General features: G+C 45.5%; 1 protein-coding gene across 10 annotated transcripts in view; it reads right to left on the bottom strand.

Annotated features, from left to right (window-relative positions):
* The window catches only part of agrn (agrin), a 519,366-nt gene that overhangs the window by 4,664 nt on the left and 490,942 nt on the right, over window positions 1-23,760 (bottom strand). For 5 of the 10 annotated variants that reach the window (XM_078425207.1, XM_078425208.1, XM_078425209.1 and 2 more), the window contains 7 exons: window positions 22,834-22,950; window positions 20,047-20,236; window positions 16,391-16,478; window positions 14,747-14,770; window positions 5,901-5,933; window positions 2,483-2,707; window positions 987-1,090 (listed from right to left, as the gene is read on the bottom strand). In XM_078425207.1, coding sequence (XP_078281333.1) covers window positions 987-1,090; window positions 2,483-2,707; window positions 5,901-5,933; window positions 14,747-14,770; window positions 16,391-16,478; window positions 20,047-20,236; window positions 22,834-22,950 — 781 coding nt within the window. The remainder of the gene's footprint in view (window positions 1-986; window positions 1,091-2,482; window positions 2,708-5,900; window positions 5,934-14,746; window positions 14,771-16,390; window positions 16,479-20,046; window positions 20,237-22,833; window positions 22,951-23,760) is intronic. The other 5 variants (XM_078425210.1, XM_078425211.1, XM_078425216.1 and 2 more) reach the window with 2 other exon arrangements.

Below are 23,760 nucleotides of genomic sequence, written 5' to 3'. Positions count from 1 at the left end.
AGTGCTCCTCAACACATACCTCCGTCACCTGACCCGTCTCATTTCCTAACAGGAGTTCCAACACTGCCCCTTCTCTGGTAGGTACCTCTACGTATTGCTGCAAAAAACTATCCTGCACACATTTTACAAACTCCAAACCATCCAGCCCTTTAACAGAATGTGATTCCCAGTCTATATACGGAAAATTGAAATCACCCACAATCACTACTCTGTGCTTACTACTAATATCTGCTATCTCCTTACATATTTGCTCTTCCAATTCTCGTTCCCTATTTGGCGGTCTATAATACACCCCTGTAAGTGTTGCTAAACCTTTCTCATTTCTGAGTTCCACCCAAACAGCCTCCCTAATCGAGCCTTCTAGTCTGTCCTGCCAAAGCACTGCTGTGATATCCTCCCTGACAAGCAATGCAACACCCCCACCTCTTGCCCCTCCGATTCTATCACATCTGAAACAATGAAATCCTGGAATATTTAATTGCCAATCGCAACCCTCCTGCAACCATGTTTCACTGATCGCCACAACATCATACTTCCAGATGTCAATCCAGGCTCTAAGCTCATCCACCTTTCTTACAATGCTCCTAGCATTAAAATATACACATTTAAGGGACCCATCATTTCCCTTGGTCTCCACAGCTGTGTGTGGCAATGAATTCCACAGATTCACCACCCTCTGGCTATGGAAATTCCTCCTGATCTCCATTCTAAACATACGTCCTTCTATTTGGATGCTGTGCCCTTGGGGTCTCTGGCACTGTGAGGCAGCAGCTCTACCCGCTGCATCACTGTGCTTCTCACATGTCGACTCATTCACATAAACCATGCTGAAAAATCTGCTCTCATTCGAACTATGGAACATAAAGTCAACTGAAAGACACACTGGAAACAGTAGACAGACTTGTTTAAGCCTACATATCTTGCCAATCATTTCCTTTGAACCTTTTCTCCGAGAACTGCGGGCAATGTTAAAGTACCCAACTTACCAAGCCAGAGTGCTCCATCAGTATCCAACTGCGTGGCACCAAAGGGGGAAGAGCCAGTCACAGGGGCTTCATTTCCTACTTGGAGAGTCCCGTATCGGTGTATTCTGTTGGGTAACCAGGAAAGGTATGACAAATAAACCGATGCTACTGAACTAGAATGAGCAGGAATGATTCTCATAATGGACTGTTATTATCCACATTGAAAACAGATCACCGATGCACTTAATTTGATCATTTCACGGAGAACACGGATGGTTATATAAAGCAAAACACAAAGTGCTGGAGGAACTCGATAGGTCAGGCAGCATCTGTGCAGGGAATACACTGACTCGAAGCATCGCCTGTCTATTCCCTCCACAGATGCTGCCTGACCTGCTGAGTTCTTCCAGCACTGTGTGTTTTCCTCAAGGTTCCAGCATCTGCAGTTTCTTTTGTGTCCTGGTTATATGAACGCAGAATTCATGGAAAAACGGACATTTTAAACACATTCATCTTAAGGGCCTGTCCCACTTTAGGCGATTTTAAGGCGACTTCCAGCGACTGTCAAAGTCGTAGCAGATCGCCGAACTTTTCATTTACCCGACGACAATGACCATGACAATGCCGAGTCAGGTCGAGATTACAGCGTCTTCTCGGAAACATCGCAAAATTCCCACGCTGTCAATGCTTCTCCGGCGTCCTCATTTTCGCTGAAATCACTGACAAGTCGGTAAGTACTTGAGAGTTTTGAACTATAACATTTTGAATGGGTTACTTAAAAACCAAGCATTACTGTAACAAGGCATAAACTGGATTTACTTCCAGTTTACTAATAGCTATATTAAAAATAATAATTTTAAAAGTGGTTAAGTGGATTTTTGTGAAAAGTGTGTGGGTATTCTTTGAAAATGTACAGGAGATGCATATCTGGTTTCTGGGTTGCATACCTGGGTTGGGAGCCCACTTTAAATGTAATGGCTGATGGCCATAAACATTGCGAAATTCCCACGTTTACCTGACCGTCAGACTGTCGCCTCCAATCTACCTGTCAAATGTCCTGACGGTAAATAAATTGGTTAAACACATGCATTTTATGGTATTTTGAAATGACTTTACTTATTTTAATATAATGTGCTTCTAAATGCATCTAAGAGAACCTAGCAAACCTGGGGACAGCAGGCGACAGCGCCCGCAATAAGCAACGATACCTGCCGACAAGCCAGCTGTCGCCGAGAGATTTCACTCCGGATGATTTCTCAGCGACGTGCTGAGATCCACTACGATTCTTGGAAGACTCCACACGATCAGGCCCGCGACACCCGGCGAACTGTCGCCGGCAGTCGCCTTAAAATCGCCTAAAGTTGGACAGGCCCTTTACATTTCCACATTTAGCTTAAGTGCAAACAAGTAGACAAAGATCGGCCATGTAGATGGATTAAACATTTTGCTGGAAGAGTTTCAACAGTAAACTCTGCTCAGTCCTACTCAATGCAATTAAATGCATTGGACGTGTTTACCTGTTTGCTTTAATCCTAACCCACTGATTTGTGTTGACTGGAATCGTAGAGCGGAGGACGACTGGTTTAGATCCAAGGTCATACGTCATCTGCACAAGCCCATCCACAACAGCCAGGGCAATGTAGTCTGATCTCTCGGCTATCTTCCCACTCCACAGAATCAGTCCCTGTGTCGCTTCTGTTTTGATGCTCAGTTCAAAGTAATTAACTTGTATCGCTTTCTCACTAAAAAAAACAAGAATAAAAATCTGTTAAAGAAACAAGCTCAGAACCGCAATCTATAATTGACACGAAGAACACAATAAATACACGGTATCACCTCTAAGGTCCAATAACTCCTCTGTCACTGTAACACTAAAACATTGCTGTTAGCAATTTAAGTTAAATCCTTGGAAAAACTAAAGTATTTTCCATACACCCAGTGGTCCAAATTTTTTATTTTTTTATTTGCTTAAATGGAAGAAGTATTGGTGGAATTTTAATCAGATTCAAGAGTTGGATATTACTTGTACCGAATTTTAGTTGCTTGGTTCATTCGTCAGTTTTAATAATGTTAGGAACAGAACACGTGAATAAAGTGAAGGTCGCGATTAAAGAGCACAGGCACATCAGTGTGACAATATTTCCAGAAGCTCTGGAGATACATCGTGAGGCAACATCACCGCAACTATCTATGTAATTATGTGTGTCCACATCTCTAACACTGTGCATAGATTTGGTCTCTTCACCTAAAAAAGAATGTACTTGTTGGAGATGGTGTGTAGCGATGGTCCACCAAACTGGTTCCTGAGGTTAGATACAAAAAGCTGGAGTAACTCAGCGGGTCAAACAGCATCTCTGGAGAAAATAGCTGACGTTTTGGGTCGAGTCCCTCCTTCAGACCCGAAACCGCACCGATTCCTTTTCTCCAGAGATGCTGTCTGACCCGCTGAGTTACTCCATCTTTTTGGGTCTATCTTTGGTTTAAATCAGCATCTTCAGTTCCTTCCTACACACACGGTTCCTGAGGTGACGACTTTGCCTTATGATGAGACATTGAACCTCGAACAGTAGAGCACAGGACCAGGCTTTTTGGCCAAAATGTCTGTGCCGAACATGATGCCGACTTTAACTAATCTCCTCTCCATGCCCCTCCATTCCCTGAGTATCCATGTAGCTAGCCAAATAATTCTTAAATGTCATTATCATATCTGCCTTCACCACTACCCCTGGCTACACGTTCCAAGCATCCACCTGCCGGTGTTGCTTGGTACAATGATTCTACCTCCCCAGATATAAACATACCGAGGAATAGATCGGGTCGATGCATAGAATCTCTTGCCCAGAGTAGGGGAATCAAGAACTAGAGGGCATAGGTTGAAGATGAAGGGGAAAAGATTTTACAGGAATCTGAGGGGTAACTTTTTCACACAAAGGATGGTGGGTGTATGGAACAAGCTGCCAGAGGGGGTAGTTGAGGCTGGGACTACCCCAACATTTAAGAAACAGACAGGTACATGGATAGGACAGGTTTGGAGGGATATGGCCCAATACAGGCAAGTGGGATGAGTGTAGCTGGGACATGTTGGTCGGTGGGCAAGTTGGGCCGAAGGGCCTGTTTCCACACTATATCACTCTATGACATATGATGAGACACAACATGACTGAGATATAATTTTCTTAATTCTAATCTGCTCATCCTATAAATGTGTTCAGGCCTCACACCTTGAACATCTGGATTTGATGAACATTCGAAGAATCGACAATGACCTGTCAGGCAAACTAACATGTTTTGGGTGGCCAGTTGTTTCAATGGGCTCTTCATTGGAAAATTCAATGGAGTGAAACATTGGTGAGCATGGTGAATCTAATCTCAACTTCTACTGTGAATAGACACAACATGCTGGAGTAACTCAACGGGTCAGGCAGCATTTCTGGAAATAAGGAATAGGTGACATTTTGGGTCTATGCCCTTCTTCAGAATGAGCATTCAACAACTTGTGGATAGTTGAATACAGACTGATTTTTGGGTGGTATAGGAAAATACAAACCAAGATCGTGAACGTAAGAGGGTTAATGGACCGTACTGGTTACCTGTGCTGTACAGTCACAAATTCCAAAGATACAGAACAATTAGCATCAAACACACCATCATAGTAAGGTCTGTATGTCAAAGAAATTGAGAGCAATCAGAACTGCTGTACAGTCCAACAAACATGGAGCGTGATCCTGGATTACATATCACCGTCACACCAAGCAATTATGTATTTATGGAAAAATGCAAATTTCTTATTTTAAGGTTCATCCCACTGTTCACAGTCTACAGCTGCTGAGTTGCCAGTAGACATGTGTCGTGCGGTCTCTAATGACAGGTACAGGGTATGACAGGATCTCCAAACCTAGCAGTCTGCATAAATGAGGCGTATACATCCAGCCAGCATCAGGTTCAATTCTCACACTGACAGAATACATAAGGTCAGAAATACCAATTGGTTTCACCCACTGAAACATATTTTTACTTTATACTCTTTCCCACAGGTTTTTGTGTTTCTGGAGTTGAATGGAAGAAGAAATATTGGAAACACAAGCCAGAGCTCATAGCCTCAAGAATTAAAGGACGTTCCCTTTAGGAAGGAGATGAGGAGGAATTTCTTTAGTCAGAGGGTGGTGAATCTGTGGAATTCTTTGCTGCAGAAGGCTGTGGAGGCCAAGTCAATGGATATTTTTAAAGCAGAGATAGATTTTTGATTACTATGGGTGTCAGGGATTATGGGGAGAAGGCAGGAGAATGGGGTTAGGAGGGAGAGATAGATCAGCCATGATTGAATGGTGGAGTAGATAAATGGGCTGAACGGCCTAATTCTTCTCCTATCCCATGACGTTATGACCTCTTTAGCTGCGGAAAAGGCACGTTAAAATGGCCGCGTGCAGGGGCCTGCATTAGTTTTGAGCGACGACCTGTTCCTCACCCATAGGGCGACATTCTACAGTGAGAAATCTTACGCGGACATTTGTTTGTGTCTCCTAGGACCCCACTTAATCCTGTTCCGTGACAGCCAAATCTACAGAGGATGATGGCAGATAGGACCAGAGAGGTGAGAGGGATACATTTTAAAGGAGATGTGCGGGACAAGCTTTATTTCACACACAGAGAGTAAGTACTGAGTGCCTGGAACCTGCTGTAAATCTTGGAAAAGTTGATAATTATTAATAAGATATTAATAAGACACAAATTCCATAATTGTCGGCAATTCTGTGAAAATCCGGAGAATTCAGTGGGTAGCATAGATCCAAACAGGCAGGAAAAATTGATTTGTACAGCAAGTTCAATTTCTCTCTCAGTTCCTTTATAACTAGACCCAAGACATCACAACAAAAGCCAGCACACACAGGAAGACAGCAACAGGCAAAAGCTGTGAATGTAAGCATGAAAACTCACCTCTGCTCCATGGGATAGTCCATGAATTCAGGACTTAGGGGGCAGAAAGAAAAATGCAGGCATGCAGTAAGTAGCAGTGAAGATACTTTTTGACTGCTCCATCATTATGGGAAATTTAAAGACTTGTAGAAACCCGGGCTATACGTTAGTTAACCAATAAGCTGTACATTATAGATATGAAAGCCCCAAAAATCAGGACTACCCAGTTTGTCGAGATCATCTTAGCTTTGAGTATTAAAAGTAATAAATCAGGAAATACTGTTATCTATATACTAAAACTCTCATTTGTTTGTTCCTGAACTACAGCCAAAACGGTACACGATTGCGCGACAATTTTAGGCCCACCTTACGCACTGTCGTTCCTTTGGTGCTAATGGAAGAAGTTTCATTGAAATCGGTGTTATATTTTTAAAGTTATTCTCATTTTAAAGTTTAAATCTATCTCCTAGGGAGGGAGGGGGATGGAGGGAGGGGGGAGGAGGGAGGATAAGGGGGGGTTGAGGGGGATGGAGTGGGGGGGGGAAGGGGCGAGGGGAAGGGGGGAGGGATGGGGAGGGGGAGGGAGGGGGAGGGAGGGGAAGAGGAGAGGGGGGTGAGAGGGTGCTGCACCAATGCAGGAGAGGTTTGGGCCCGACGGGTCTACTTGGTCTAGTACAACATAAAGCTGAAGAAGGTTTATAGTAAAGAGTAGTACACAGTAGTCATCAGTCACTCTCCAATCTTCCAACATCTAATTACGTTTGTATGGGAAATAAAATAGATGAATGGAAATTGGGTGCATTTCAACCTCCCTCAGCCATGGATTGAGTGCAGGTCATTGCTAAAGGCAGCTATAAAAAGGAAATGGAATTTACTGTGTGTTTTAAATGATACGTGACTGGAAAAAAAAATGTCTTTCACAAGAAAATGAATCACCAATTAAGGTTCCCCGAATTTTCTTGATGTTGTGAGAGCCACCCTGACGTAAATAATTAGAAAGGTGCGAGAGAAGTATTATTGCAAAAGTGGAAATGGGTAAGCTATCTGCAGTGCATCATCCTCAGGTTGGCCTAATGGAAACCCAAAGAAGCAGCACAACTGTTGCTCGTTTTGTGAGTTGGGTAGGTGGAATTTTCAATGATTCCAATGCACATTGAGGAAGGGTTGTCTATGTGATCTCCCCAGTCAATTAACTTGATAGCACAAGTCAACCAGGTTACATTCATTAATTATCTGTAAGGCTGGACATTGGGAGGGAGAGAATCAGGCAATGGACAGGGACCCAAAGGGTGGAACGCCCACACACTTGTCGGCTATTTTACCTATTTCACATTTTTCGGTAACTTTGTCGGCGCCAGATACATGGCGACTCTTTGCGTACTTTGTGTATTGCACGCAAAAGCAAAGCGTGTCACTGTACCGAGGTACGTGTGACAATAAAGTTTCATTGAATCATCAAGGGAGAGAAAAATAAACCGAATTGGAAAAATAAACATATAGAAACATAGAGACATAGAAAATAGGTGCAGGGGGAGGCCATTCGGCCCTTCGAGCCAGCACCGCCATTCATTGTGATCATGGCTGATCGTCCACATCAATAACTTGCCTGCCTTCTCCCCATATCCCTTGATTCCACTAGCCCCTAGAGCTCTATCCAACTCTCTCTTAAATCCATCCAGTGATTTGGCCTCCACTGCCCTCTGTGGCAGAGAATTCCACAAATTCACAACTCTCTGGATGAAAAAGTTCCTTCTCACCTCAGTTTTAAATGGCCTCCCCTTTATTCTAAGACTGTGGCTCCTGGTTCTGGACTCGCCCAACATTGAGAACATTTTTCCTGCATCTATGTTTCTATCAGATCCCCTCTCATCCTTCTAAACTCCAGTGAATAAACCTATTGTCAATAGAATGAGCCAACACCTACACTGGCAGCACTGGGAACGACATCTAGATGGAGTGGAAATGCACTTGGAAAGCTTTCTCTCAGCTCAGTGAAACAAATCATTTCAATGTTTAGCAATGTATCCGAGCAGATTTACACCGACTAAGGTGGTGAGTGATGTATACAGCATTTGGCAACGTGGAGTTGTACTGAAGCTCAAAGGTTAGGATTGGGAGTGGAGAAGCATTGAACTACAACTTAAAGGTTTACGTCGATGGATTTTCGCCTGCATTTTCATACCCTGTGGTGGCATCAAACTTTCCCACCCATAGCCAGTGAGACATAGTTATTCACCACAAGGTTCACTAGCTTTGCAAACTGTACGTGTGAAAGGATACTTTCTTCAGTGACTTATTATATTGTGAACCACAGACATTCGCACAGAATTCACACAGCTTGAATGCTGGTAAGACAGTGAAGAGGGTTTAACCAGCAATCAACCAGCAGATCTGGGGATGGAACCTGCCACTGATGAGTAGAAAGGCCCTGCGTTATGCTGGGACCCTGATCAGCAGGGAGCTGGCTTCCTGGGGGAAGATCGTATCAAAAGACCAGGCCCACACCACCCGAGCCACGCTCTCATCACGCTGCTACCATTGAAGAGAAGGTACAGGAGCCTGAAAACTGTGACCCCCCCCCATGTACAAGAACATCCTCTTTCTACCAACCATTGGGCTCTTGAACCACGACCCTTTCAAATCAGCAATGATTTATTATGGAAGATAGACACAAAATGCTGGAGCAACTCCACGGGTCAGGCAGCATCTCTGGAGAAAAGGAATAGGCAATGATTTGGGTTGGACCGCTTCTTCAGACTGATTTTCGGTATAAATCAGCATCTGCAGTTCCTTCCTACGCATGATCTACTGTGGACTTTGCTTTGGCTGCGTTACGTACTTCGATTCACAACTTCACAAGTTATAGGAGTAGAATTAGGCCATTGGGCCCATCGAGTCCACTCTGCCATTCAATCATGGGTGATCTCTGCCCCCTAATCCCATTTTCCTGCCTTCTCCCCATAAACCTTGACACCCATTCTAATCAAGAATTTGGCTATCTCTGCCTTGAAAAATCCACTGACTTGGCCTCCGTAACCCTCTGTGGCAATGAGTTCCACAGATTAACGACCCCCTTAGTAAAGATGTTTCTCCTCATCTCCTTTCTAAAAGAGCGCCCTTTAATTCTGAAGCTATGAGCGCCGGTCCTAGACTCTCCAACCAGTGGAAACATCCTCTCCACATCCACTCTATCTTTGCCTTTCATTATTCTGTAAGTTCCAATGAGGTCCCCCCCTCAACCTTCTCAACTCCAGCGAGAGGAGGACCAGTGCTGTCAAACGCTCAGCATATGCTGACCCACTCATTGCTGGAATCACACTATTATATTCTGCTCTCGCTGTGATGATAAAGATTGTACTATTGATTATTGTATATTTATTATTGTATTGTTTCATGTAAAGCTACAGCAAGTGAGAATGCCATTGTTCAGTTCCCAGTGCATCTGACATCTGAACACTTTTGACTCTCTGTGGCTTGGTGGCTTGAGCGATCTGTCGATCAGCAGAACACTGGGGGGGGGAGGCACATAACTAAACCAAATGCAATGTCAGTGTTGCACAAAGTGCAGGCACTCTTGGATCCCGCGTTAATGCTCTCCATTATCCCCTTCTTATTCAATCCATACTATTTTACGATGACAAGAAAATGTGGAGGATAAAAAGACAGTAATTATGGAAAGAAAAAGCAGATGGTTTGTCAATAATCTGAAAGTGCATTCCAGAAGCAAAGAGCTCTGGTGACAGATTTGCACCCGAGACATTATCCTGTCATCTGTGCACCTGTCATCCGTCCCTAACAGGGAAAACAATCAGGTTTCAACCCCAGACACCGCAAGTAGGCCAAGCTTACTTGTCTCCTGTGCATGGAGCATGCGTGGTAGCGTTGGAGAAGGCGCGGAGGGGAGTCTCGCCAGGACTGGGAAATGTCAGCTCGGGGGAAAGAGTAAGACAGAGGAGGCTGAGGGGAGACTTGACCTCATATGTCGATAAAATTATGAGAGGCCAACGTAATAAGTAAATAGGAGAAAATAAAGGACGGAGAGCTAGGGGCGGCACAGTGCCGCGAGCTGCTGCCTCACAGCGCTAGAGTTCCAGGTTGGCTCCTGACGTCAGGTGCTGTTGTGTGGAGTTTGCACGTTTTCCCTATGACCATGTGGGTTTCCCTGGGCGCTTTGGTTTCCTCCCGCATCCCAAAGCGTGCAGGCTTGTCGGTTAATTGGCCTTCTGTAAATTGCCCCTCGTGCGCAGGGAGTGGATGCGAAAGGCGGACAATACAGAACTAGTGTGAACGGGTGATTGATGGTCGGCGTGGACTTGGTGCGCCAAGGGGCCTGTTTCCTTAGTCGGTAAACTAAACTGAAGCAAGCTTCAAAGTAACTGGCAGAACATGGGAGATGAGGAAAAGCTCCTTCACCACTGGGTGATGAGGATTTGGAACTGAGTGTGTGAAAAGTCGATGGAACTCCCAGCACATTTAAAGTGTACCTGGACACGTACCTAAACTGCTGTAACCTGCAGGGCTACACAGTTGGTGGGATTAAGCTCACCCATGAGCTCACTTGCGATCAGCACAGACTGACTGGACTCTCGAGTTACCATGATTTATCGGATAATGAATACATTGGCAGACCACAGTGTAGGCACTGTGTGATTCTGTGACTCCCTTCCCCCTCCTGTGTGGATTAATACTATCCCAGCTACCCGGTGGCAATCTGAAATGGAACAACACCAACATGGGTGTGTTGGGCCAAATGGCTGTCTACTGTGTTGCAAATCAAATGGCTGTCTACTGTGTTGTATATTCTCGATGCACATTGTGGTTTTGCAGCTCCATCCAAAGATCTCAATATAGTGTTTTCCACTCAGATAGCGTGGAAACAGGCCCTTCGGCCCAACTTTCCCAAGCCAACCAACATGCCCCCATCTACACTAGTCCACATGCCCCACATATCCGCACTTGCCCATATCCCTCTAAACCTATCCTATCTATGTACCTGTCCAAATGCCTCTTAAATATGATAGTACCTGCCTCACCAACATCCTCCAGCAGCTCGCTCCAAATACCCACCACTTCCTAATGTGGGCGACTGACTAACTCTGAATAATTGGGTAAGTACAGGTTACATGCATTTCTCTGCACGTATAGTCGTGAAAATAAGCATGCTGCCTGAAATATTTCTGAGGTTTTATTTTAAGATGCAGCATGGGAACAGGTCCTTGAGCCCACAAAGTCCACACAGACACACGTTCACACTTGCTTTATGTTATCCCATTTTCGCATCCACTCCCTTCACATCTGGCGCAAGTCACAGAGGCCCATTAACCTGCAAACCCACATGTCTTTGGAGGAAACCAGATCACCGGAAGGAAACCCACTCAGTCACAAGGAGAACGTACAAACTCCACATGGACAGCACCTGAGGTCAGGATCGAACTTGTGTCCTGGTGGAACTAAAGCCTGAGGCAACGAGGACTACCTGCATTCCCTCCCTGAGCAGAGGGGTTTGAAACCGAGCCATTTATCTGCTCCTCAGCATGGAAAGTTCCGGGATTACAATAAAATTAAAATAAATTAGGGGGTTGAAGCATGTTTTTAATTCTTATTGCATAATCATTAAAAAAAAGTGTAGAGATCAGAGACAGTGGTAGGGTTAGAAGGGTTCCAGAGTGGAAATCAATATTACAGTCATTCCAGAACTGGAGCATATTAATGATATGTAATTTAGTTTAATTTAGTTTAGTGATACAGTGCAGAAACAGGCCCTTCGGCCCACCGGGTCGCCACCGACCAGCGATCCCAGACATTAACACTATCCTACACACACTAGGGACAATTTACATTCATTCCAAGCCAATTAACCTACAAACCTGTATGTCTTTGGAGTGTGGGAGGAAACCGAAGATCTCGGAGAAAACCCACGTGGTCACGGGGAGAACGTACAAACTCCGTACAGACAGCATTCGTAATCAGGATTGAACCTACGTCTCTGGCACCGAAAGCGCTGCAAGGCAACAACTCTGCCGTTGCGCCACCATGCTGCCCAATATGTAATTATGTCATGTGGGTATGAAACATAATGAATCTATAATCTGTATCTATGCGAGACACCGCCTGTTGGGATGGCTTCCTGTTAGATTAATTTTTTTTAGAGATACAGCGCGGAAACAGGCCCTTTGGCCCACCGAGTCCGCGCCGCCCAGCAATCCCCACACATTAACACTATCCTACACACACTAGGGACAATTAAATAAATTTAAAAAAATTAATTTATTTTTTTACATTTTACCCAGCCAATTTACCTACATACCTGTACGTCTTTGGAGTGTGGGAGGAAACCGAAGATCTCGGAGAAAACCCACGCAGGTCACGGGGAGAACGTACAAACTCTGTACAGACGGCGCCCGTAGTCAGGATCGAACCTGAGTCTCCGGCGCTGCATTCGCTGTAAGGCAGCAACTCTACCGCTGCGCCACCGTGCTTAGACTTGCTGCTACATAAGAAGTCTACACCCTTGACCTGAAGCTCCTGGTATACTATGCACATTAATGTAGTTGGAACTCACGAACCCTCCTAGTGCACTTCAAAGTCCACCTCACAGTACAAGTCATATATTACTTCTAGATATGAGGTAGCATTACTTGATATGTATTACACTTTTTAGATTTTCATCTTCAATCAACAACACAGGTGGTTCATAGATTTCTGCAGTGCCTTGGAAGACCTAAGATGGCACAGCAGCTATGATGACAAATGCTTTTATTTTGTCTGCAGGATCTGTGTGATTTATGTTGCTCTGATCTTATGGAGGTGGATGTAAGATGCTGGTGAATTATGCCAGAATTTCCAATGAGATACATTTGGTTCCACAAAACCCCTGTGCCCCTGACACATCTTACTGCAATAAGAAATGACTTCAATATGTTCAAGATGACCTAGACAGGCAAATGGAACTGACAGAAGGCAGATAAAATATAATGCAAAAGGAACGGCGATAAATCTTGGTGGGTAGAATGAGGAACAGCAAAATAATATGAAGAAAACAAGTAAATAAGAACACAAAGCAGGACCAGGGAGCTGGGTAAACATGACCACCAGGTGTCATAAATAGAGGTAGAGAGAAGAAAGGGAAACTTATGATGAGCCTTTATAATACAGTTCTTTGGCCACTGGCATCTAATTATGGTCTGTGCATTTTAGGAAAGGGTTGTTAATGGCTGTAGAGATGAGAGACCAGAGGACATACAGTCGATTTAAGGTGAGGGGAAAAGATTTAATAGGAACCTGAGGGGCAACTTTTTACACACAAAGGATGGTAGGTTACATGGAACAAGCTGCCAGAGGAGGTAGTTGAGGCAGGTTAAAAAACATTTTAAAAACATTTGGATAGTTTCTACAGCTATAGGAAAAGTTTAAAGGGAAATGGGCCAAATTCAGGCAGGTGGGATGAGTGTAGATAGGGCAAGTTGGTTGGCGTGGGCAAGTTGGGCCAAAGTGCCTGTTTGCATGCTGTATGACTCTATGAGAGACTTGTTTCATGGGGCAGCTGCAGAAACTGTCAATGTTCTCCCTGCATAGAAAGGGTAGACAGTCAGAACCTTTTTCCCAGGACGGATCCGTCAAAGATTAAAGGGCATAGCTTTAAGGTGAGTGGGGCAATGTTTAAAGGAGATGTTTGGGGCAAGCTTTTTTGCACCAAGAGTGATAGGTGCCTGGAACGAGTTGCCAGGGGTGGTGGTGGAGGCAGATACGATATTGGCATTGAGGAAGCTTTTGGATAGACATATCCACCGTCCACACAAAGAGTGGTAGGTATATGGAACGAGCTGCCAGAGGAGGTAGTTGAGGCAGGTACTATAACACCATTTAAAAGTCATTTAGACAGGTATATGGATAGGAAACATTTAGAGGAATACGGGGCAAACGTGGGCAGGTGGGACTCGTGTAAATGGGGACTCTTGGTTGGCACGGGCAAGTAGGGCCGAAGAGCCTATTTCCCTGCTGTATGACTCTATGCCTCTATATGGATATGCAGGAGATGGTTGGGGGGGGGGATACTGAGAATGTGCAGGCAGAGGTTAGTTTAACTTGATAACTTGATATGGGCCACATATCCTGTCCCTGTTCTGTACTGTTCTATGTTCAGCTCTGCCTCATCTGGCAGAAGAGCTGAGAACAAGATGACAAGAACTTAAGGCATTCGGCAAAAGAACAAAAGGTGACATGAGTTATGCATATGTGGCACACTTGAAATATGGACTGTGCAGTGGTACCTGATGGAAGATGCAATGGTTCAGCGGGGAATGTTTTCAATTTATTTGAAAAACATTGGGAAAGGGCGAGGAGTGGGTTTGTCTCCATTGTTCCTGCAACACAGGAAGATAAAATCCAAGAACGACACAAAATGCCGGAGTAAGTCAGCAGGTCAGGCAACACCTCTGGAGAAAAGGAATAGGTGACATTTCGGGTTGGAGCCCTTCTTCAGACTCATTATCAGGTCAGAACCCTTCTTCAGACTGAGTCTGAAGAAGGGCTACAACCCAAAACATCACCTATTCCATTTCTCCAGAGATGCTGCCTGACCTGCGAAGTCACTCCAGCATTTTTTGTCTATCTTCGGTGTAAATCAGCATCTGCAGTTCCTTCCTACGGATAAAATCCAAGACCACACACACTGTGAGAGTTTATGGGAAGTAAACCACGGCAGGCCTGTGTCTATGCAACATTGGCGAATGATTGTACCGTATAGCCACCCCACTGCCCATGCACACTTCTAACACATTCCCCGACACTCGGGAGTTTTGGATACGACGGTCATGTAAACATGCGGAGAGGAAGAGCAACATAAATGATCAGGACTTAATACTTACTCTGGGATCTCATTTGCGAGATGGCTTGGATAGAGAAAACAAGGAGACACATGAGGGACAAAACAGACAGCTCACAATGAAAAATGGCGACTACGAGCCACAACTTTGGAAAACTTCCAGCGACTGGATCGGACAACAGTGGAAAGCTTTATGCTTTTTGGTAGATCACGGCGAACAATAAATATGCTTCACATTTGGACCGGACAGTTATATGGGAACATTTAAAAGTGACACACAATAAACTTTGACATTAACACATTTGGGAAGGCAAGAAGAAGGCTGCCTGTTTTCATTGGAAGAGCACCGGCTTCCCTTGCCCGGCAGACGCGACTGACATCTGAACTTATCACTAGGGAGCGCGAGCCTTACAAAACACAAAGGGGATGCAGCACAATCTTGCAGAGCAGACGTTACTGCATGTCTTTCATTGTTGGTCAGAATGTGACCGGTCACATGAATAAAGCTCTGAATCCCCAAAGGAGGCATCTCCAACAAGGACAAAGACGCACAATTCTGCTTGTCCTATAAATCAAATATAAGTTTGGAAGAAATGTTTCACTTAGGCCTGAAGGTGCATCTTAGATTTAATTATTTCTGAGGATGTCCTCTGATCGTTAAAGCTGATGACTGGTTGCATCACAGTCTGTTTAGTTTAGTTTATACCGCATGGAAACAGGCCCTGTGGCTTACCGAGTCCTAACCAACCAGCGATCACCCCACACATTAACACTATCCTACACGCACTAGGGACAATTTACACATTCACCAAGCCAATTACCCGACAAACCTGTACGTCTTTGCAGTGTGGGAGGAAACCGGAGATCTCGGAGAGAACCCAAGCAGTCATGGGGAGGAACGTACAAACTCCGTATAGACAGCACCCGTAGTCGGGATTGAACCAGGGTCTCCAGTGCTGCAAGCGCTGTAAGGCAGCAACTCTACCGCTGCGCCACCGTGCCGCCCACACGATGGCAACAGTTCCCTGTGGTGGCAACTCAAACACCCAGGAACGGAGGAGATTACACAAAGTGGTGGACACTGCCCGGTCCATCACAGGTACTGATCTCCCCACCATCAAAGGGATCTTTAGTGGGCGCTGCCTCAAAAAGGCAGCTGGCATCATGAAAGACCCGCTGCACACTGGCCACGTTCTCATTTCACTCAAACCATCGGGAAGGTCTCGGAGTCTGAAAACCAGGGTCAGGAATAGCTTCTTCCCAACAATGATCCGGCTCTTGAACGCCACCTAAAACTAACCCATGAACCATGGACTATCTTTGCTTGCACCAAAGACTTTTGGGGTTTTTGCACTGGTATTATCCCAAAGAAAGTTACAGATTTTTGGCTTATTATATATTATCGATGTGTATTGTGTTGCAGTCCTGTTATGCCGCTGCAAGTAAGAAGTTCAGTTGTCGTTACAAATGACAATTAAACACTCTTGAAATGGTGGAAAACACAGATGAGTGACAAATTAACTGAATCACCTCAATGTGTTTGCAGTAATGAAGCAGATAGGAAGCTGCCTACTTGCTCAAGTGATGAATGTAGGAGGGAATCCATAAATCCATTTAGTTTTTTTGATTGTGTCAAGCACAGGACCTGGTGTCGGGAAATCATTCATATGTGAAAAACATGACATACCTCCTTATTACTGTGTTATGGTACTCGATGAATGTGCGCCCATTGAATGCGATAGACTCACTTTCACCCGCTGACTTCTCCTCGAGTGCTGGAGGGATGGAGAAAACAAAATGGTCCGCACTTTACATTAATGTTCACATTCAGAACAAAACAAATATTGACAATTTATCAGCATACCATGAATCTCGTAAAAAAAAGACACAAAAGTGTTGGAGTAACCCAGCAGGTCAGGCAGCATCCATGGAGAACATGTGTAGGAAGGAACTGCAGATGCTGGTTTAAACCGAAGATAGACACAAAAAGCTGGAGTACTCAGCAGGTCAGACAGCATCACTGGAGAATATGGATAGGTGACGTTTTGGGTCGAGACCCTTCTTCAGACAGGCTTGAACCCGACAGTCAACAGTCCTGACCCAAAACTTTGTCTATCCATGTTCTCCAGGGCCTGACCCAATGAGTTACTCCAACACTTTGTGTCTTTTTTTGTAAACTAGCACCTGCGGTTCCTTGTTTCTTCATAAATCTTTCATACATTGATCTGGATCATCTTGAACCAGCCCTGTTCCTCTGCTGCCTGTTGCCTGAGCCTGTTTCTGATCTGGTCAATCAACTGTACTGACAGTCGACTCTCATGAATCAATCAAATTCCCTCTCGATCTTTAGTTTAGTTTAGTTTAGTGATGCAGCGCAGTAACAGGTTCTTCGACCCGACCCGACGAGTTTGCACCGCCCAGCGATCCCCGCACATTAGCGCCACCCTATACACACCAGGGACAATTTACATTTATACCAAGCCAATTAACCTACAAACCTGTATGTCTTTGGAGTGTGGGAGTAAACCAAAGTTCTCGGGGAAAACCCATGCGGTCACGGGGAGAACATGCAAACTCCGTACAGTCAGCACCCATAGTCGGGATCAAACCTGGGTCTCTGGCGCTGTCAGGCAGCAACTCTACCGCTACGCCACCGTGTCACCCTGGGAGATCTTCTGAGCTCCAGTGGATCCAGGTCTCGCCCATGCGACCTTTCCTCACCCATTTTTCTCTGCAGCTGTAACGCTTTATTGGGTTTCGACCCAAAACGTCACCCATTCCCTCTCCCCTAGATGCTGCCTGACCTGCCGAGCTACTCCAGCATTTTGTGATGCCTATATTCTACAATGTTTCCTTTGTCTTTTGCACTACCTGTTGTGCTCACGTATGGTACATTTGCCCAGCCAATTAACCTACAAACCTGTACGTCTTTGGAGGGTGGGAGGAAACCGAAGATCTCGGAGAAAACCCACGCAGGTCACGGGGAGAACGTACAAACTCCGTACAGTACAGCACCCGTAGTCAGGATCGAACCTGAGTCTCCGGCACTGCATTCGCTGTAAGGCAGCAACTCTACCGCTGCGCCACCGTGCCGCCACTGAATGCTTCAATCTCACCAGTGCCCCACAGAAAGGAAGGAAAATATTGTCACTTGATAGCCTTCCTGATAGACAATAGACAATAGGTGCAGGAGTAGGCCATTCAGCCCTTCGAGCCAGCACCGCCATTCAATGCGATCATGGCTGATCACTTTCAATCAGTACCCCGTTCCTGCCTTCTCCCCATACCCCCTCACTCCGCTATCCTTAAGAGCTCTATCCAGCTCTCTCTTGAAAGCATCCAACGAACTGGCCTCCACTGCCTTCTGAGGCAGAGAATTCCACACCTTCACCACTCTCTGACTGAAAAAGTTCTTCCTCATCTCCGTTCTAAATGAGATCTCTTCTCAGTGTCAGGTGCACTGCTGAGGGAGGCAGGATAACCTGACTGATTCGCCATTCATTGCAGGTGCCTTGTTCTGATATAGCCCTGGTAGAAAGCCCCCAAATCTTACATTACACAACCATGTGTTTCAAGCCGTGCCTGAAAGTAGCATGGCACCAAAGCAACAGCTTGCAGTCATGTCCAGGCATGAATTAAAATCTAATCAACTCGTAAACTTGGTAACGAGAGGACCATAAATAAGATGTGGTTAAAATAACTCTTGGACATAGCACAAACCACCCCCGCTTGTAAAGAATTCAGCTTTTCAATAGAGGTGGGACAAAGAGATGGCAGGACACACAGGATGCATATGAATAGAAAAGCTGTTTATACATCTGCACCCCATCAACATACTCAACACAGGGCATGAAATTCACCACAGGTCTCCCTCAGCATAATGGAGAGATATTAATGACGTCTGCTTTCAGCAATTTCCTGATCATTAATATTGCCCCATCTGACTCTGACTCACACAAGCTCGGAAAGTCCCAGATCCGATTGCCCTCCTGCAGTGAATTAGCAGAATGGTTGGCGGTTTACGATGTAGCACCCAGGACTGGGGGGTGGAGGAGGCGGCAGGGTTACAGGGGCAGTAAAACAGCTCTGCTCTCCGCTCCCGACCGTTACAGATTACTCCCTGCTCAGGAACATGCCTGAGTGGGGTCCAGGCAAGCAGATGCTAGTTCAAAAGTTCATGAGTTTTAGGAGCAGAGTTTGGCCATTTGGCCCATCATATACACAAGTACACTGAAAGTCATCAGGGCCCATGGATGTGAAGTGGTCACCATGTTAAAATGCAACTATTGTCACTTGCAATGATAAAAATAGATGGGCAGCACAGTGGCACAGCTGGTCGTGCTGCTGCCTCAAAGCTCCAAAGACCAGGGTTCAATCCTGACCTCTGGTAAGGAATAGTCGTAGAATTAGGCCATTCGGCACATCAAGTCTACTCTGCCATTCAATCATGGCTGATCTATCTCTCCCTCCTAACCCCATTCTCACGCCTTCTCCCCATAACCTCTGACACCCGCACTAATCAAGAATCTATCTATCTCTGCCTTAAATATATCCACTCCACTGACTTGGCCTCTGTCTGTGTGGAGTTTGAACACCCTTCTTGTGACCATGGGGGATACCCTCAGCTGTCGTGGGTTCCTCCCACTTCCCAAAGAGTGGGGCTAGGTCAGTTAATTACCCACTGTAAATAATAGCCCCTGGAGTGTAGGTGAGTGGAGACTGTGAAGAGGTGATTGGAATGTGGGGAGGATGAGATGGGACTGGTGCAGGATTGGCGTGCTTGATGGTTCGTTCAGACTCAATGGGCCACAGAGCCTGTGCCTCTGGCCACACAACTCTATAACTTCCAAGATCTTCACAGGAGACATGGATCAGGGTGGAACAGTGGCACAGCTGGTAGAGCTGTTGCCTCACAGCTCCAGAGATGCGGGTTCTATCCCGGCCTCGGGTGCTATCTGTGTGGAGTTTTCACGTTCCACGTGACTGCTTGGGTGCCTCCGGGTGCTCCGGTTTCCTCCCACATCCCAAAGATGTGCGGGTTTGTCGGTTAATTGGCCTCTGCGCATTGCCCCTCGTGTCTGGGGAGTGGATGAGAAAGTGGGATAACATGGAACTAGTACGAACGGGTGAACAATGGTTGACGTGAGGGGTTAAAGGGCCTGTTTCGATGCTCTATCTCTAAAAATAATTAAAAAAAAACTAATATGAGGGGAATGCATTGAGATTGGTGTGGGATTAGAGTGCTTGATGTTTGCTGCAGTCTCAGTGAGCCATAGGACAGGACTCCATGACTGTACAACTCTACAACTCTCAGATCTTCTCGGGAAACATGGATCACTTTACCTTTCTCGCACTGGGTCCCCGAGAAGCTGCGCTGACACATGCAGTCGTACTCTCTGAGCCTAGGGCTGCAGACGCCACCGTTCTGACAGGGATTCAGTTTCTTTGTGCAGGGGTGCGAGCGATAGTTGGAGATCTCCATGGCCTTCCGGATATTGACTTTTTTAAGCAGGGGAATGGATTTGATGGAAAGCTGGGAGACAAACAGAGAGAGAGAGAAAAAAAAAGACATTACAAGTTTGCCGTGTTACAAAAACAAGAGGCAGACACGAAAATACAAATCGTGACAGTGAGGCCATTTAGTTTTCATAATGGCAAATCCCATGAAACTACTGAATCCCGGTGCTACCCTCGTGCGTAGTAGTGGATGGAACCACTGAATAACTAGCTCCCAAACTCTATGAAGAAGGGTTCCGACCCGAAAGGCCACGCATCCTTTTTCTCCAGAGATGCTGCACCATTTTGAGTCTACCTCAGGACTATCAGGGAGGGCGAGGGCCAAGGGCACATGGGTCACCACACTGTCTGATGGTTCTCCTCTAATCAAACACCACCCTGATTTGGAAGTATATTTCACAAGTTATAGGAGTAGAATTAGGCCATTCGGCCCATCGAGTCCACTCTGCCATTCAATCATGGCTGATCTCTGCCTCCTCATTCCATTTTCCTGCATTCTCCCCATAACCCTTGACACCCGTTCTAGTTAAGAATCTGTCTATCTCTGCCTTAAAAATACCCACTGACTTGGCCTCCACAGCCCTCCGTCGCAACGATTCCACAGATGAACTATTTGTGGTCATTCTCCATTGTCGGGTAAAATCCTCAAACTCCCATTCAAAGGAGATGGCTCACCCCCAGCTTCTACTTTGCAGTTAAGAATGGGCCAAGCCCAGGCAGTGAAACCAGAATGAACCCATGAAAGAATAAATAAATAAACCAAGTGATTTGCACTTCTCCTGCCCAAACTGGTCTGATAATATTTACTCCAATTTCCCAATAAAGTTTTGAAATGGTCAACTGACTTCTAACGAGGAGGTTTGGCATGTGTGTTCTCCATGTTATTGTTCGTTGAGTGAAGAAATGTTCCTCAAACTCAACTCATGTCTGAAGAAGGGTCTCGACCCGAAACGTCACCCATTTCTCCTCTCCAGAGATGCTACCTGTCCCGCAGGGTTACTCCAGCATTTTGTGTCTATCTTCAACTCAGAGAAGACCTTGCACTAAATTTTAAAGTTCTCACGCAGGGTCACCAGCCCGAAATGTTACCTCTGTTTCTTTCTCCACAGTTTTGCCCCTTTTATGTGACCCCTGCCTGAATGAATCTGGTTTACTTCCGTCAAAGCCTTGTAATGGCCTGCTGATTGAGTGGGCTGTTGAGTAGAGGTTGGAGCTCACTTCATCTCTTCATGATGTTCGTTCATTGACAAGAATGTGGACATTGATGACAAAGCCATTCCTAACTGCCTGTGAAATCCAGAGGCATTTTAATCCAGTTCAACCACACAGATGGCATGGAGTTACCTCCACAATCAGGTAGATTTCCTTCCATGAAGGACGTTGATGAACTATTTGTTTCTTATGCCTTTAGGTTGCTATTAGGGATGGAATTTTTTATATCCCAGATTTTGTAGGTTACATGCCTTGGGTTCAATGGTCTTGGATCTAGGGACCAGCTTAGTACAAACTGCAAGGTCCTTGGACCCATAACCCTTTCTCTGATCACGTCTCTTGCAAGGCTGCTGGGATGGATTCCATTGCATCCTCCTGGGATGGACTGGCTTCCACTCATGTTCTGCGGGTTCTAGAGAAGTTCAATGTGGGACATGCAGACTCTGCCACAGCTTTGGGGTGGGGGCCGGGGGGGGGGGGGGGTGGGGGGGCCGGGCGACTAGGCAGCTGGAGGGTGAGGTAGGAGATGGTCCACATGTTCCTATGAATGATGCCCAGCGTTCCAAATTTTCCTTCTCTAGAGTCACTAAGTCATTCGTACACAACAGAAACATGTCCTTTGACCCAACCCGTCAATGCCGACCAAGACACCCCTCCTTAGCTCGTCCAATTTGCCTGCATTTTCTATTTTGAACAGTCAGTGGGCCTGGGAGGTTGTTACAGATTTTCAAAGTGACTTCTTTTTGAAGGAGAATATCTTTGAGGTGATTTATTTTCCCTCTTGCTGTGACGGAGTTCGGAATCCTCGCTGTGGAGGTCCACATTGGGTTTGCCCCATCGGAACTGGCCCATCAACACCACATTGAGTGCGATCGGAGCCTTGATACTGGGGTCGTTGACCTAGAATGTCAACGTTGCTTTGCTTATCTTCTCAGTGGACTTTGTGCAGTGATGACATCTACAAAGCTTTGTGCTGCCCACTGTACGTCCCACCACTTTAAAGGCCGCCATGAGCTCAATGGAATAACTGACGTGCAAGCAAGTGAGTTTGTGGGAGTACAATATGGAGTGAGAAGAGGAACTCCAGTCTTTCAGAACAACTGTATTAAACGTGGGAGAGAAATTACAGTCCAACCTTTTCATCCATCTCTTTGTAAAAGTTCAGGGCTCATTTCTGAAAGTAATCAGGGAGTGGGCCCTAATTATTTTCTGGTTACAACCAAAGAGTGGTCTCATAAATTGAAAAGCGGAATAATCATCAGCAGAAATACAAAGATTAGGCTCTAGTGAACAAGGAACTCGAGGTTAATTAACCATCAATCATTTTTATTCAGTTCTCCATCCCCAATTCCTGTTTAAGGCCAACTCAATAAAGTCGCTGATGGTTCCAATTATACTTACCTTTTGAATTGCTCCAGAGAAGCCAGAGGTGATTGCAGCCGCGCGGGCAAATTTATTGAAATCCGGCGCTCCTCCAACGTACAAGGCCTCCTTCAGGTTCAATGCTGTGTGTGGGGCCTTGGGATGAAGAACATTTAATCTTTCATTACACAGACTTACTGAGAAGCTATTTGTTCAAATAAGTGCACATCAAGGATGAAGCTAACAGCAAAATGTGGCATAATATTTCAGCTAAAAGTCAGCCTGTCACTTCAACAATGCAATTTAATTCTCATAGCTTTTCGTCAAAATTAAAATGCTGGTTTGCTACATTAGACACCAAGAGCTTTGCTCTCCAGAGTCACATTTAATAGAGATAACATTAATTGTGCTGAATGTGACAGGTTGACTTTAAAGTTGAGTGTGGTTATGAGCAATGTAAAGCTGTAATAATGAAATAATGCACTAGATGAGGTATGCAGGGCTGGTGATGAGAACTGAAAAGGAAGAAAGGGAGAAGGTGAAGCTTTTCAAATGAAATCCCAAGGTTCGTGCCTTCAAAGAACCTTCGATTAAAGATCAGCTGCACAGAAATCCCTTCGACTAAAACTGCACGAACGAAGCTCCCTTCCTGATTACAGAGCAGATTTAGTTTAGTTTAGAGAAACAGCATGAACACAGGCCTTTCGGCCCAGCAATTCCATGCTGGCCATCGATCACTCATTCACACTAGTTCCATGTTATCCCACTTTCCCATCCACTGCCTACACATTAGAGTCAATTTTATTTTTACGGAGGCCAATTAACTTACAAGGCCGCACGTCGTTGGGATGTGGGGAGGAAACCGGAGCACTCGGAGGGAACCCACGCAGTCATAGGTAGAATGTGCGAACTCCACACAGACAGCACCTGAGGTCAGGATCCGGGTCTCTAACCCGGGTTCCCTGG

Source organism: Rhinoraja longicauda, chromosome 30, assembly GCF_053455715.1.
Source record: "Rhinoraja longicauda isolate Sanriku21f chromosome 30, sRhiLon1.1, whole genome shotgun sequence".
NCBI lineage: Eukaryota > Metazoa > Chordata > Chondrichthyes > Rajiformes > Arhynchobatidae > Rhinoraja > Rhinoraja longicauda.
This window is presented reverse-complemented; position numbering and strand designations above follow the sequence as displayed.